Here is a 12,163-nt window from a genome sequence, read left to right as displayed (position 1 = left end):
TAAAGATCAGAACGATATATATTTAATGCGTATGACATGTTATGCGATAGAAGTCTGAATTCTACAACTGACTTTAAATTAAATTCTAATTTTAATTATACTTATGAATTATGAGGTTTGAAGTTTTCCTCAAAGACAATTATTTATGAATAATGTTATTTGCAGTTACTCACTATTGTAGTCGTTCTACGTGACACGCATATGACAGTTAGTGATTTAATATATGTGACAAGAAAAAACTACAACATTAATATATCAAATCACAAACCACCATATAGAATGTCACGTAGGGCAATTATTGCAGTGAGTACACGAGTAAGTGTTAAGATTTGGAGTCCATCTTGATAAGGTCAACCTTATTAAGAGAAGTGACCCAAAATCTATTTAAATTGGTCAATATTTCGGTATTTAACCGATGTGGAATTTATTCCCTTAACATGCCTCCACAAGATGGTAGTTCTTTTTTAGCAGACCAATTTTGAAATCCGTGCGCTCATTTTTGAGACTTAATCGGATCGAATCGCTCGTTGGAGTTTAATGAGTTCTGATGCCATGTTAAAATTTGTGGTCTATCTTAATAAAGTCAAACTTATTAAGAAGAGTGTCCCAATCCTTTATATATTGGTCATTATTTCGGTATTTTACCGATGTGAGATTATATTCCCTTAACATGCCCCTGTAAAATGGTGGCTCGTTTGAGCTGATCAATCTTGAAATCCGTGTGCTCATTTTTAAAGATTTAATCGGATTGAATTGCTCGTTGGAGTTTAATGGGCTCTGATACCATGTTAAGATTTGGGGTACATTTTAATAAAGTCAATCTTATTAAGAAGAGTGACCCAAGATCTATTTAAGTTGATGAATATTTCGATATTTGATCGATGTGGGATTTATTCCCTTAACAGTAAGTGTTTTGGTCGAAAAATCTTATTGAGTCTCATGTAATTAGGTATGTACCGAAGATAAAATTTAAATAATTTATGTGTTCTCTGTCTACCGTGTATGCTTTTAAACGAGGTGGTTTAATATAATGCACTCATAATTTAGCATATTGTATGAATTTGTATACTAGTGATCATATCACTCCTTAGCAAAATAAAGTTGCTCAACACTAACATCATGAGTCTAACGAGATCGTTAGATATTAATGTAAATTAGGTGTCTTTCTTAGTGATAGTTTATTTTATTTCCCGAGTTTCATAGTTTAGCGTTTTACAATTTATATTCTACTCTGTAGTCCTTTTCATAAGATTGAATAATACATTTGCATCTTTTTTAACAAATGAGATGGTTTAACATAAAGCACTCAAATTGCAAAATTTACTTAAGCTGAAAGTGTTTAATAATTTGAGCACCTGTCTTTCTAACCCGAAGAAAGGGAAGGCAAATCCTAAAATAGCAAAAAAATAACACCAATGAACACTTACTGCTATTCCTTTTAGATTGAACACCATTTTCTTTTTATTGAACTTGATCATTAGCTTGGCAAGTTGAGGTACGTAGTGACCTGGAGATCATAAAACAAAATGAATAGAAACAAAACTCACGAGCATCTAAAACTGTCATACAAAGGTATAATAAATTTAAGGTTGTAGAAAAAGATACCAGCGTAACTTTCTCCAGTTATAAACAAGGGACTATGAGCATACTGGGGAAATTTGAGGAACCACCGTTGCAAGAAAAAGATATTATCCCTGGCTTAAGAAATCAAATGCAAATCCAGCGTTAGGAAGAATGGACTCAACAAAATGCAATTGGAACCTAGAGATTACTGGAAATAATATAAGATTATGAACCAACTTGTCTAAAAGTTTTAAACCGTCACGTGTATGTTGGATTTTTGTCTTCGACAAGGCCTAGCACATGCACATTTTTTCACAAACTTGTGACATTGAAACATGAAATCAAAACTTTCTTAGCACTGTTAACCTTTTAGATGACTTGGTTCGACAATGAAACTCAAAATTTTACTGAGTGCTTGGCTGCACACTATTGAATTATATGGTATAAAAACTTAAGTTACTGCAGACGAGATAAATTTATGTATTTATATTTTCATGCACGGAGAAGCCTAACTGAACTGCAAAAAATGGCATTATAAATTATAGATACATACCGGTGACCTCATCATTCACAGTCCCATATTCTGAGGTATTAGTTGAATAAGAAAACCCAACTCCTATTGGTGTGTCCAAATACAACATATTTGCTTCTGAAACATAATACCAGATTAAAAGATCATCACATTTCTGCTAAAATTCTCATACCACCTTATACATGTACAAAACTGTTCTTACCTCTGTTCCAGCTATACTCATTTCTATCAAGAACTTGTCCATTTGGTCTTAAAGGTCCATTTTCAGAAAATGCCCCAACTCCAATAGAGGAGCAGCCAGGTCCTACACAAAAAATATGAATACCCTTGTGGTGAATTTTTAAAGTAGACTTACTCGACAGTATTAAAGAAGAAACATAAGTAACAATTCAGACACTGTACTGTCTAATTATGTTCAGTAAAGCTTAGCAAAGATGCCCATAAATCTAATGAAGCAAGTGAAATGAGCATACCTCCATTCAACCACAAGACCAGAGGCTTTGAAGAAGGGTCCTTTTCTGCCTCAACAAAATAGTAAAATAGGGCTCTTTGTTTTCTGTCATCAACGGTAACATAACCTGCAAATTGTTGAAATTGCAATGTGGGTTGTCCAGGCAACTTAGTAATCTTATCAGGATGAGACAACATAGACTCAACCTCAGCAAAACAACCTAAAATCAGAAACAAGATAGCCATAGCCATTGCCTTTGCTATTGATATTCATAAAACCATGAATTAAGGGAGTGAAGATCTGGTAAACATGGAGACTGCAGAATGTATGTATTGTGTGTATATATATTTTTATTATGTAGAAGGCATGGAGTGGTGGACTTACGAGTGGGGTCCTAAACAAATAGCAATATAGCATGCTTTTCTTTGGGTGCCCTTATCTTATTGTCTGACCTCTAAAAATGAACAAAGTAATGCTAGACATTTTTTATAGTTTAACAATCAGTCTAATAAAAAGATGCAAGTCTCTGTATATCCAACTTTATGATTTTTTTTCCCCAATTTAGATTGGTGCTTACAAATTTAAAGTGATAACCATATGACAGTTTAACAAAGATATAAAAAGTTCTCGTTGCTGGCAATTGATTATACAAATTTAAGAAAAAGTTGAGGACCAACTTGCTACTCGAGCGGAGACTCAAGATGCAATATTTCCTTTTTCCAATGTTTGATAATGATATAGATTGTCTTCTTGCTTGTAGGACAGTAGAGGTGATGGTGAAATGATGAAAAAATATTTACCTTTTCAGTTCCTTATGTCTTTCTAGTTTCTATTCTCTTTATTTAAATCTATAAGTGATTATAATTACTGGTTACTCAAATATATGATTAGAATGTATTATATCTTATAAGTAAAATATAAATCTCTAAAACCCTTTTAAATTGAAGCCAAATGGGACAATGTTATGTCAATGTCTTTTAAGCTTTTGCATATTCAAGGTGAGTTATGTTCCTCAGAAAGTGACTTTACAGTATTGTCTTTCACATCTCATGGAACTTGTGAAGACAACTATTCTGTCTCCAAAGAAAATCTCATAAATTTACATTAAACAAAATCTTATGACACTATCATATGATTATTCTTAAATTTAAGTACTCTCTTAATGGTACTTCTGTAAATATAATCGCCAAGAAGTCCCACATTAGACTAAGAAACATTGCTTCTGTCCGCCTTTCTGCACAAGAATTCTCGCCAATAATAATGTTCACTCTAGATTATAAGTCAAGATGTACCCATGAAATTGTTCGAATGTAATGACAAGGTGGACGAAAGTAAACAAACAGAGGCTTCAAAATGATGGTGCACCTACAAGATTCAGATAAACAAATACAAAGTTAGATTACAGCATACCGTCACAAATCTGGTACCCAACTGTTTAGACCTCGTGAAAAAAGGTAACTTAAAAATTATCAATGGGGTATCCACCATCAATTCTTTGCCATTTCACTTTTCAAAAAACCATCATAGCTTCTAAATGGGGTACCCCACCTTCTGAACATACTTTACAAAAGGCACATATACTTAAATCTTTTCAGTTTCCCACTGAACAACTACCAGAGACAGATAGATACAGAAAGGCATATACCTGTTCAGAGCAGTAGCTAAATTAGTCTATTTTTGTCTTCCATTAAAACGAGCTTCTTTGGTGAAAATGAGCATTGGAATAGTGTTTTTCTTGGAGAATGTATAGTTAAAAGTAGAATATATTTTTGGGTTTACGAGTAAAATATTTTATTTGAAAATGAGTTTGAGAAAAATTAGTCTAAAAATCAGAAGCCAAGCCACCTTCCCAAGCTGTGAAACTGTTCATTTTAAAGTTTAACGCGTTGTGTTGTAAACAAAATTTTAACTTTTTTTTGTTGTTAAACTTGTCTAGTGTAACAAAACCCATTTATTAATTTAAATTTAGAGCTCCGGCGTCGCGTTTTACTAGTAAACTGGATTGTGTAGAAATGAATGGTATTAAGGAAAAATATTTTACAAGCCTGCACGCAGCTGTTGATTAGTGGACATCTTCATAGAAGAATACTCGAGTACTAGCTGAAAAGGCTATCAAGAATTATTGTCACAAAAACGAAAAGATAAGCCCTTTTTATGAATTCCATGTTAAACTCACTCATGCTTGTGTTGAATTGTTTATTGAGCAGTATGGCATCCCATCATCACCTATATTGAAAGCCAACTTTGAGTAAGCTTAAAAGTAACCTAAAAAAAAGGAAAAAAAAAGAAACCTAAAATTTAGGATGTTATTGTGCAAGTGTAAAATAAATAAATTATAAGCTTAATACAATCTTTAAGCTGGTCTTGGGTTGAAATGAACAAAAACAAGAAACAAACAACAATTCATCGGTCGTCTTGTTAGTTTCATAACTAAACTTCATGCATAAGCAATGTATTTAGCATCCTACGGTGAACAAGATTGACCGTTTATAAAAGATTTATACATTTTGTCTAACAAAGCTTAGCAAAAAACACAAATATATTTTGTTAAATTGACTTGTCTCAATTCAACCTTACAAACGTAGCTTTACTCACCTTCACACAATAATGTCAAGTCAAGCTCGAGAAAAAACATCATCATATAACTTTAATAATTTTTCTCCATTCAATTTGGTTTACATGTGTTTCTTGGTAACAAGGAGAAACCTTCCTAATATGTCTCCAGAAACCAAAAAGAAAAAAAGAAAAAGTTATGCCAGGTAGATGGTCCCATCACCAAGAAAACTATCACAGTTGAGGATAAATGGCGCATTTCAGTATCCTTTTTCTTTCAGGGTATGATAGCAAGGACTCGAATCATATGTCTCTTTTAAAAAATATTCAGAGTCGATCTTAAATTTATTAAAAATAATGTGTAGGCAGATGCAGGTATTCTTAGTGCCTGTAGTGCATGCGCCTACTAATGATTGGTCCATGCCTTGAATTAAGAAAGAATGCTCTCGAGTATGTGGTGAAAAGGTCATTACTGTCGCGTAAACAAGAAGATTAAGCACTTTTTTGTGAATTCCATGCCATCACCTATAGTTCTTTAATACTTTTTCCACCCCCTTTTACACCGTTATTTCAGTTGATTTGTTTCTAATAAAAGCATATTAGGAATGTGATGCGTAGGGAAAAAAATTTTAAGCAAGAAGAATATTTATGAGGCGGTTATTTTTCGTCTTGACCATGGCAAAAGGCTTCTGAAAATTTTACCTAAGAAAGCAAAAAGAATAGAAAAGTTTTCGTCTTCCAACACCTACAAAAGTTTTAGAATTCTTTTGTTTTTGTTTGTTTACCCACTTTAGCATGTGCTATTTAACACATGGTTAACAGATTTTTGGACAGATTTTGTTACGTGTTGACACACTTGGCCAACCCACTGGGGCCTATAGCCCACTCTTGTCGAACCACGTGGCACTCCAACCGAGGTGGTATGTATGGTCGAGGCCCATATACCGAGACCCTTGTGAAGGTAGCCGAGGCCATGATGCGAGAACATTGAAAAGGTAGTCGAAGCCCTAAAGCGGAAGTATTATGTGAGTGGCCGAATCCCTGAAGCCAAAGCAGAAGCCTCCGACCCATAAAGGAGCATTTTCCATGATCACTTCTTCCAAGAGATATTCTATATAAGGATCTTGTTTGAATGATTGATGAGACGTTTGTCAGAAGTGTAAATGTTGTCTTGTCACTAGTATGAGGGTTTTGCATAAGCAATAAATATGCAGTAAGCTAGCAAGTCAAGAAAAATGCTTAGGATTAGATATTTGAGTTAAGGAGATGAGGCCACATGCCTCTTCATCCAAGGGCCACCATTTCACATGTACTACTATAATTACTTCACTTGTGTAACATTAAAGGGCTAACGCAAGAATCAATACAAGAAACAACACTTTACTCAACTCTCTCTTATTATCTTGCAACACAATACGAGGTTACACATTTTTACATACACATTTACAAACATCGATTGGTAATTATTGTACAATCGGTCTACGAACATCTCGCCGAATTCCGAATGTTCTCGTCCCGCGCCGTTGAGCTACTCTCACGCCCTTGATATGTTCATTTTAGACCATCAACGCGTTGAACTTTCGCTTACGTGTGCGCGGGTGGGTCCAGCATCTATTTGCAATATTTTTTGGGATCAACAGATTGACGCTGTTTGTGAAAAATCATACTATAACCACGACAATCGTGTGGAAGAAGCTTATTGAAAATAATATTTGGGCATCCCCCTTGAAAAAAGATTTATTCTTACAAAAGAATAAGTGGAAGCCCCACAACTTAGCAACAATCTAAGATCGGAATAGAAGAGAATGAGTTCAGATGAGGATGTACTCCCTAGGAGGGTAAGAGAAAATGTGAGAATGTCCCCACCGGCAGTTGCCCCTACAGCTCGGCATCGGCCTCACCACCACCATAGAAGAGGTGGCATGTGGATGGCTACTCAATTGTCAAGGGAAATGGCCATCATGGCCGCAAACATGAGGGACATTGTTAGTCAAAACATTATGGCCCAAATGCAGAGTCAGTGAGGCTTTCCCATTCCTCCTTATGCCCCCCCTCCCTCAGGAACATTATGACCAAGATGAGGAAGTTCAAAGTCAAAGGGCTGTACCGGCAGAATATAGCCAAGGTAGGAGCCCCATGGAGAGGGAAGTAGAAGTTAATGTTTCCTCCAATTATGCTGCTGGCCGACCCACTAAGGCCCGGCATAACCAGGATAACTTTCCACCAACATATGAGCCAGAACAAAGACCTAGGATGTCTAACAGCGTCTTTGACGGAATTAGCCCTGCAATACCGAGGCACAGGCAACAGCAACAACAATGCGAGCCTTAGAATAAACCACAGCCCCCACCTCCAATGTCTCATCAGCCGGAGAAAAGGTATGAGAATGCCCCCCGTGCTGCTCCGCCTAGAAATAGGTGCCAAAGAAGGGAAGAGGAGGCTAGGACCCAGGTTGGACCCTCTCACCAAATACCTAGGTATGAAGCCGAGGAAAATAATGACTCAGATGAGCAGCAGAGGTCCTATGACTTGGACAATGACGATCAAAATCTGTCATTCTCAAGGAAATAAGAAATGCCCAGGTTCCGGGCCACTATGTAATGCCCAAGATACCAAAATATGACGGGAGAGGCGACCCAGAGAAACACCTAAGGGCTTATAAAATACATATGAGCCTTAGAGACATCATCCCATCCGTGAAGTGTAGAGCTTTTCATTTAACACTTAGTGGAGTGGCTGAAATCTGGTATAGTCGACTGCCGCCTGGGAGCATAAGGAATTGGCCGAAATTCAAGACCATTTTCCTAAAGAGATTTGCAGTGAGCAAGGAGGGAGATGCCCCCATCTAGTGTCTTCAAGACATGAGACAGACACATAGGGAATCCCTGAAAAGCTTTTTATCACGTTTTACCGACGAAATGACGTCTTGTGTGCAAGTTATCGATCGTGAAGCTTTGTCAGCCTTAAGAGGAGGTTTGAATATGAACACCCTGTTCTGGAGGGATTTACAAGATCAAGATCCCACCACCTACGACGCCCTGTTGGAAATGATGAGGTGGGAGATTATTAATGAAGGATTAATTGAACACAGAAATCAGGCCAGCAGAGGCCTCCTACCTCAACAAAGACAGTGCGTTAGGGGATCTACCTCCCACTTGATGGACTACCAGACGAACCTACCTGGTGGTGGAAATTTAGGGCAAGCACTTGTCACTACCACTTTGAACGCAGTTCCAACGTTAGCGTATGAAGATGTCGATTCAACAACTATCGACCCTCAACAGGCCCCCCGTAGAGGAAGAGGCCGGGGCGCGATTCAGGACCTAGGAATAGGCTTAATCAGAATCCCCTAATTATTGTACGTACTACCACTCCTACGGTCATGACATGTTTGAGTGTCGGGAGTACGCATACAACAATCGAAGAGAAAATCACCAAGACAAGAGGAATAATTCGCCGCACGCGAATAGGCCCCCGCCTGTGAACGACCAGCAACGAAGGCATGAGGAAGCCACTCCCCGCTAGGTAGATGTCTCCCCTGCCGAAGGGAACATGTCGCAGATAGAACTAGAGAAGGACACAGGCATCGGGGGAACCATCATGCACGAGAGGAGGCCCCTATTCACGAAATAGACACCATATGTGGAGGCCCCTATGTAGGAGTGAAAACTCAGAATGCAAAATGAAATTACGCTCGAGAGGCCAAACGCCTCCCACTGACCAGTTATATCATAGACAGTAGCTCCCGAAGAAACCAAATACCGCCCATCGTCTTCACCCATGAGGACTCTGAAGGAGTTCACTACCCCCATTGTGATGCACTTGTGGTAAGGGCCATTGTGGCCCGAAATGGACTCAAGCGAATGCTAGTAGACAATGGTAGTTCCGTTAACATCCTGTTCGAGTCCACCTTTGACAAGATGATCCTAGACCATGAGCTAACGCCCACCACCACTCCTCCATATGGATTTACCGGAGATAGTATCACTTCGAGAGGAAAGATAACATTGGTGATAGAGATGGGATAGTCTCCCCAAACCACCATGAACTTCATGGAATTTCTTATTGTAGACAGTCGGTCGGCCTACCACGGAGTTTTGGGTAGACCAACCTTGAAGGAGTTGGGAGCCGTCATTTCCATCCACCACTTATTCATGAAATTCCTAACTGAGAATGAGGTGATAACAGTGAAAGGTAACCAAATAGGATCAAGAGAGTGCTACCTGAGCTCCATCAGAAAGGTCGAACCCCGAGACGTACATGCCATCTTGACTGATGTGGATATGGCAGACGCCCCAAGTGAGGCCCCTCTCTAACAAGAGGATGTTGACATGATCGAGCACCTCCGGAGTAAGAAGAACTCTCCATGATCGATGAGATCGATCCCCGTGTGATTGAGCACAAACCCCAAGCAACTCCGATTGAGGAACTAGAAAGCTTCCTAGTCAACCCCCGCAACCCCGCGAAGGTGTTGAAAGTGGGCGTAGGCCTGAGCAATGACATGAAAGAAAAATTGAGAGACTTTCTCTGCAAGAACCTTGATGTCTTTGCTTGGAGGCATGAGGACATGGTGGGCATGGACCCCAAGGTCAGCTGCCACCACCTAAAAATAGATCTTAAGGTTGTCCCACACAAATAAAAGATGAGAGCTCTCAACCCAGAAAGATATGAGGCTCTGAAGGAGGAAGTACATAAGCTAATCGAGAATGGCTTCATCAGAGAGGTCATCTACCCGAAGTAGGTCTTCAACCCGGTGCTAGTCAAGAAGTATAACGGTAAGTGGACGGTATGTATTGACTTTACCAATCTCAACAAGGCATGCCCCAAAGACAAATTTCCACTTTCGAGAATTGATCAATTGGTAGACTCCACCACCGAGCATGAGCTCCTAAGCTTTATGGATGCCTACTCTGGCTACAACCAAATAGCAATGTACCCGTCTGATGAGGAGAACACCTCCTTTATCACTAATAGAGGCCTTTATTGCTACATGATGATGCCCTTCGGTTGAAAAACGTCGAGGCTACCTATCAAAGGCTTATCAAGAAAATGTTTGCAGACCTCATCGGCAAGACAACAGAAGTCTACGTTGATGATATGCTTGTGAAAAGCCTAAAGGCAGACGACCATGTAACACACTTGGATAATACTTTTCGAATCCTCAAGAGGTACAGGATGAAGCTCAACCCCCTCAAGTGCGCTTTTAGTGTTGCCTCTAGTAAGTTCCTAGGGTAGATGGTGAATCAAAGAGGAATTGAAGCCAACCCTGAAAAGATCAATGCCTTACTCGAGATGAGATCATCCAGGAAACCCAAGGAAGTCCAAAGTCTAACGGGAGGGGTGGCAGCCCTTTAGCCGCTTTGTCTCCAAGGCCATCGATAAATGCCTCCCGTTCTTCAAGTTATTGAAAGCCAGAAAGAAATTCGAATGGAATGAGGAATGTGAAGAGGCCTTCTAGGGCTTGAAAATGCATCTAGGGCAGGCTCCCCTCTTCTCCAAGATAAAGCCAGGCAATAGCCTTCAACTATACATGGCCGTCTTGCCTCATCAGTACGGTCCTAACCCGAGAAGAAGGAACCACCCAACTTCCCGTGTATTACACCAGCAAGGCACTCCTATCTCCGAAAACTCGCTATCCCGATATGGAGAAGCTTGTCTTAACCTTGATCACAGCCTCTAGGAAGCTGAGGCCCTACTTTCAAGCACACACCATTCACGTTCTGACTAACTTCCTTTTGAGGCAAGTACTACAGAAGCCGGATGGCTCGGGAAGACTACTAAAATGGGCAGTAGAATTAAGTGAATTCAATGTTATCTTTAAGATAAGGGCAACCATCAAAGGCTAAGTCTTAGTTGATTTTGTAGCAGAGTTTGCCAATATACTCGAGGTGGAAGAGGTTATGGAACTTGTTGAGCCCCCCACATGGAACATTTGTGGATGGTTCGGCTGGAGACACAGGTTCAGGAGCTAGGGTAGTCCTTGTCAACCCAAAAGGTCATAAGCTGAACTCAACCGTGAGATTCGGATTTAAGGCCACCAACAATGCTGCTGAGTATGAGGCCCTTCTTGCGGGCCTCATATTAGCCAAAGAAATGCAGGTAAGAAGGCTATGTGTCAATAGTGACTCCCAGCTGGTTGTAAGCCAAGTGAATGGCAGTTTTTCAGCTAAAGATAAAATCATGGCCTCCTACTTGAAGATGGTGATGAACTTCCACCCATCTTTTGAAAAATTTGAAATAATGCAGATCCCTCGCCTTGAGAACGCACATGCAGATGCTCTCTCTAAACTTGGGAGCAGTAGAGACTCCGAACTACTTGCTATAGTACGAATTGAGCACCTTCTCACGCCGTCTACCAAGGCCTCTGAGGTGATATGGGTCGAAGGGACCCTCACCTGAATGCAACCAATCATAGCCTACCTAAAAAACCAGGTCTTGCCTACTGACAAAGATTAGGCCTACAAGCTAAGAAGGAGGTCAACACATTTTCTCTTCGTCGATGACGTACTCTACAAAAGAAGCTTCTCCTCTCCACTTCTTCGCTGCATGGAGGGAGACAAGGCTGCCTACATTCTGAGGGAAGTCCACGAAGGTGTGTGTGGCAATCATTCAAGAAGAATAGCCTTGACACAAAAGGTACTGAAGCAAGGGTACTACTGGCCCACCTTAAAAAAGGATGCTCTCAAGTTCGTGTGCAAATGTGACAAGTGCCAACGGTTCTCCCCCATTTAGAGGCAACCCTCGCAGGAACTAACTGCCATCTCTAGCTCATAATCCTTCTCCAAGTGGGGCGTGGATCTGATAGGTTCTTTGTCTAAAGGCAGAGGAGGCGTGAACTTCACCATTGTTGCCATTGACTACTTCACGAAGTGAATTGAGGCCGAACTGCTAGCAAAAATCACGTAAGCAAACACCTCCAAGTTCTTTTGGAAGAATATTATATGCCGGTTCGAAATTCCCTACTCTGTAGTTTCCGACAATGGAAGACAGTTCGACAACAAAAAGGTCAGGAACCTATGCAAAGAACTTGGAATCAAGAAGCACTTCCCAACACCTCATCATCC

General features: G+C 39.9%; 2 protein-coding genes across 2 annotated transcripts; one reads left to right on the top strand and one right to left on the bottom strand.

Annotated features, from left to right (window-relative positions):
- Positions 1–681: 681 nt before the first annotated feature.
- LOC111397863 (serine carboxypeptidase-like 45) lies at positions 682–2,991 on the bottom strand. The gene is made up of 5 exons (XM_023027784.1): positions 2,569–2,991; positions 2,298–2,399; positions 2,117–2,212; positions 1,606–1,698; positions 682–1,507 (listed from the first exon to the last, which is right to left on the bottom strand). The coding sequence occupies exons 1-5, from the start codon at positions 2,795–2,797 to the stop codon at positions 1,293–1,295; spliced, it is 735 nt and encodes a 244-aa protein (XP_022883552.1). The 5' UTR covers positions 2,798–2,991; the 3' UTR covers positions 682–1,292.
- A 7,157-nt stretch (positions 2,992–10,148) lies between these two features.
- Positions 10,149–11,831, top strand: LOC111399949. Its single transcript, XM_023027449.1, has 4 exons — positions 10,149–10,330; positions 10,651–10,909; positions 10,968–11,468; positions 11,556–11,831. Exons 1-4 carry the CDS (start codon positions 10,149–10,151, stop codon positions 11,829–11,831), a joined length of 1,218 nt encoding a protein of 405 aa, XP_022883217.1.
- Positions 11,832–12,163: the final 332 nt, after the last annotated feature.

The sequence above is a fragment of the Olea europaea genome, chromosome 1, assembly GCF_002742605.1.
Source record: "Olea europaea var. sylvestris chromosome 1, O_europaea_v1, whole genome shotgun sequence".
In the NCBI taxonomy this organism is placed as follows: Eukaryota; Viridiplantae; Streptophyta; class Magnoliopsida; order Lamiales; family Oleaceae; genus Olea; species Olea europaea.
This window is presented reverse-complemented; position numbering and strand designations above follow the sequence as displayed.